Here is a 3,671-nt window from a genome sequence, read left to right on the forward strand (position 1 = left end):
CTGGTTCAATCCCACTGCATGACACTTTGCACAAGGGTCTTCAACTATAGTAGATGGAAACTGTGTGGAAGCCCTTTGTGTATATATATGTGTGTGTGTTCCCTTTAAAGTGAGGAAGGATAATTGCATCACATGGTTGAAATATTGCTGTTTGATGGTTGCACAACAAAGAACAATGTTTCCCCCCACACATCCTACATTCAGACCCCTCTTCCCCACATGTGACTGTGTACTCCATGGACCCTCTTTCCCCATGACCTCTCCTCCTAATACCCACTTTCATCTACCCACTCACTACAATCTTCCCCTATCATCTGAACTCACTAAGGCTGTGAGCTGGCAGAGTGGTTAGCACGCTGGGCAAAATCCTTACCGGTATTTCGTCTGCCTCTACGTTCTGAGTTCAAATTCCGCCGAGGTCAACTTTGCCATTCATCATTTCGAGGTCGATGAAATAAGTACCAGTTATGCACTGGGGTCGATGTAATTGACTTAATCCGTTTGTCCCCTCTGTGTGTAGCCCCTTGTGGGCAGTAAAGAAATAAGAAATGTTAGCATGTCGGGTGAAATGCTTAGGGTTATTTTGTCTGTCTTTACGTTCTGAGTTCAAATTCCGCCGAGATCAACTTTGCCTTTCATACTTTCACAGTTGATAAATTAGTTACCATGTGCATTCTGAGGTCGATCTAATCGACTGGCCTCCTTCCCCCAAAATTTTGGGCCTTGTGCCTGGAGTAGAAAAGGATAAATTAGGTACCAGTTACATACTGGAGGGGGGTCAATCTAATTAACTGCCCCTCCCCTCCAAAAATTCCAGGCTTTGTACTTAGAGTAGAAAAGAATCTCCTGAACTCACTCCCGGACCCTCTTCAATCCTGTTGAACCCCTTAGCTCGTGTCAGCCGGCAAGTGGACCTTAAATGATGGTATTTATGAATATGTGCTTGTGTATGTATGTATGCGTATGTAGCTGTAGAAGCAATGTATAGCGGTGCTGTCAGACGGTTGAGAATCAGAGATGAACTTAGGGTGCAAGTAGGGGTTCACTAGGGCTCAGTTCTCTCTAAAACTAAAGCTGTCAAAATTACTTCTAAAAACCCTTGAAACTATCTTATATGACCACACATGTATACACAGAGGACAGATGATGTAACAGTATATAAGAGCTATTACCCAACTCAATATTTTATTTATATCCTATCTGCAACCTCTATAGTGACAAAGGCAGAACATGTCCCTAACTCTTCACCTTGTTCTAAAAACTTGTTTGGTATCGATGGCCCCAAATAGGGACCCTTTCAGATATTAAGCTGATAATTCATTCTGCATTGATTTTATCCAAAGGGCTGAAATGAAAATAACTTGGCACTGTGTTATCTCTATATATAAAATTCTTTGTCTGTCTGTTCCCTATGCATTCTCAAATGGCTCAACCAAATCAAATCAAATTTTACCCTGCATGTGTCAACATGGAATTTTTCTTTCATTTGCATTAAAACAATATAACATTTTATAGAGATAATCTTTCTATTGTCAACTGTAGTAAAGGACAATGTCGACAACAATGACATCACATGTTGTATGTCTGTGTGTGTCTGTCTTACTATATGTATGAGTGTCGTCACATTTTTTATATGAATGTGTATGTCTCTGAGAGAGAGCGTGTGTGTGTGTTTGTTAGGTAGGTTATTAAACACATCTACAAATGAAGTGAAAAACTGCATGTATTTGTGATACAAACACACATATGTAGGGAAGTGGTTATACACCATTAGGTGTACACCGCTTCCGTACATTAAATTTCTAGAAGAAACAACGGAACGCAGATTCTGAACAACATAACAATATTTATTTACAGTGGAATTCAGTTCACGCTTGGAGGGAATTCGGTAGCTCGTTGCCCTCGGTTACTGAGACGCCTCCTGAATGATTTCCGTGGTTATTTGTGAAGCTCTGGTGCTGGCATGTGAGAGAGCTCTGTTGGACGTCTTGGCTCGACGGAGATCAGTCAACGAAGAGACTGAGAAAAGGCGCCAAAGCTGGGTGTCGAACTCTACGCATGCGCATGAGACTCTTTCTGTATTCCTTCTGGAACTAGTCCCTGCGCATGCGTGGATAAAACTCCGGACATTGAACATATAACAGTCGTCTGCTATAAGTTGTCACTACACATATACATATGTGATGACTGACAAAAACAATGAGGTGAAAAGCTATGCATGTCTATGTGTGTCTGTCTTACTATATGTATGTGACAGTATATGCATATGTGTGCCAGTGTATGTGTCTGTGAGTGTGTGTGTGTTTCCATGTTAGGTACATTATTAAACACACATATCTACACATACATATGCGACAACTGAAATGTGTGAATGTATGTTTGTGATAATGTACGTTTATGATAATTTCTATTTTCATTTGGATTGAAACACATATCTGTTCAATACACTGTTAAATTTCTGAACACACTTAAACCTACTGGGATGCCACCACATACCTTCACACTAAAGCTGGGTGCTTCTGTTATGTTGCTTAGGAATCTTGACCCACCTTGCCTGTGTAATGGAACATGCTTAATTATTATTTCCATGAAGTCCCATGTCCTAGAGGCCACAATCATAACAGGTAATCACAAAGGAGAAAATTTCTTTATTCCAAAAATTCCTACAGATGTTCCATTTGAATTCAAGATGCTTCAGTTTCCAGTCAAACTAAGTTTTGCTATTTCAATCAAGAAATCTCAAAGTCAATCCCTCAAGGTCGTTGGACTTGATCTCTCTACAACATGCGTCTCCCACGGCCAACTCCATGTTGGTTGCTCACGAGCTGGAAGCAGCAACAATTTATTCATTTCAGCACCAACAAAAGATTACACAATAAATATTGTTTACCCTGGAGTACTTCAACATTGACAGATTTTCAGTTTGAAATTCTATTACCATTACAATTTGAATCATCATCATCATCATCGTTTAACGTCCGCATTCCCTGCTAGCATGGGTTGGACAATTTGACTGAGGACTGGTGAAACCAGATGGCAACACCAGGCTCCAATCTAATTTGGCAGAGTTTCTACAGCTGGATGCCCTTCCTAACGCCAACCACTCAGAGAATGTAGTGGGTGCTTTTACGTGTCACCCGCACGAGGGCGATGCTGGCAACGACCACGCTCAAAATGGTGTATTTTATGTGCCACCTGCACAGGAGCCAGTCCAGGGGCACTGGCAACGATCTTGCTCGAAAATCCTACGGATGCCAGTCAGGCGGTACTGGTTTCTACAGCTGAATGTCCTTCCTAATGCCAACCACTCCAATAGTGTAGTGGGTTCTTTTTTACGTGCCACCATCATCAACCACAACTACAATCTCACTGAGCTTGACTGGTCTTCTCAAGCACTGAAATGTTGGTCGGATCTATTTCAAAACGGGGGCGCCAGTATTTTCTTAACGAAACACTAACGAAACACTTTGAAACTTGGGACACTGGTAGAATGTGTCATATAAAACATCTTTTACTCTTAGTCTTCTTAACAAAAAAAAACGTACATCGCAAGTTATTTCATGTTAAAGTTGTCGTATTTCTGTAATTTCAACCAATCACTGACGTCTATTCAGCTGAATAAGAGTTACTGCTGGGCGGTCATAAAAATGTTATTCCCTATGACATATTTC

The 3,671-nt window shown here is 41.0% G+C and overlaps 1 protein-coding gene and 1 pseudogene across 1 annotated transcript in view; one reads left to right on the forward strand and one right to left on the reverse strand.

Annotated features, from left to right (window-relative positions):
* Nucleotides 1–1,179: 1,179 nt before the first annotated feature.
* On the reverse strand, nt 1,180–1,357 carry LOC128251200 (U2 spliceosomal RNA; annotated as a pseudogene).
* A 1,211-nt stretch (nt 1,358–2,568) lies between these two features.
* The window catches only part of LOC106876251 (U6 snRNA-associated Sm-like protein LSm4), a 30,216-nt gene continuing 29,113 nt past the window's right edge, over nt 2,569–3,671 (forward strand). Inside the window, exon 1 of the mRNA XM_052977500.1 lies at nt 2,569–2,624. Within this exon, the coding sequence (XP_052833460.1) occupies nt 2,569–2,624 (56 nt within the window). The remainder of the gene's footprint in view (nt 2,625–3,671) is intronic.

The sequence above is a fragment of the Octopus bimaculoides genome, chromosome 28, assembly GCF_001194135.2.
Source record: "Octopus bimaculoides isolate UCB-OBI-ISO-001 chromosome 28, ASM119413v2, whole genome shotgun sequence".
NCBI classification, from domain to species: Eukaryota; Metazoa; Mollusca; class Cephalopoda; order Octopoda; family Octopodidae; genus Octopus; species Octopus bimaculoides.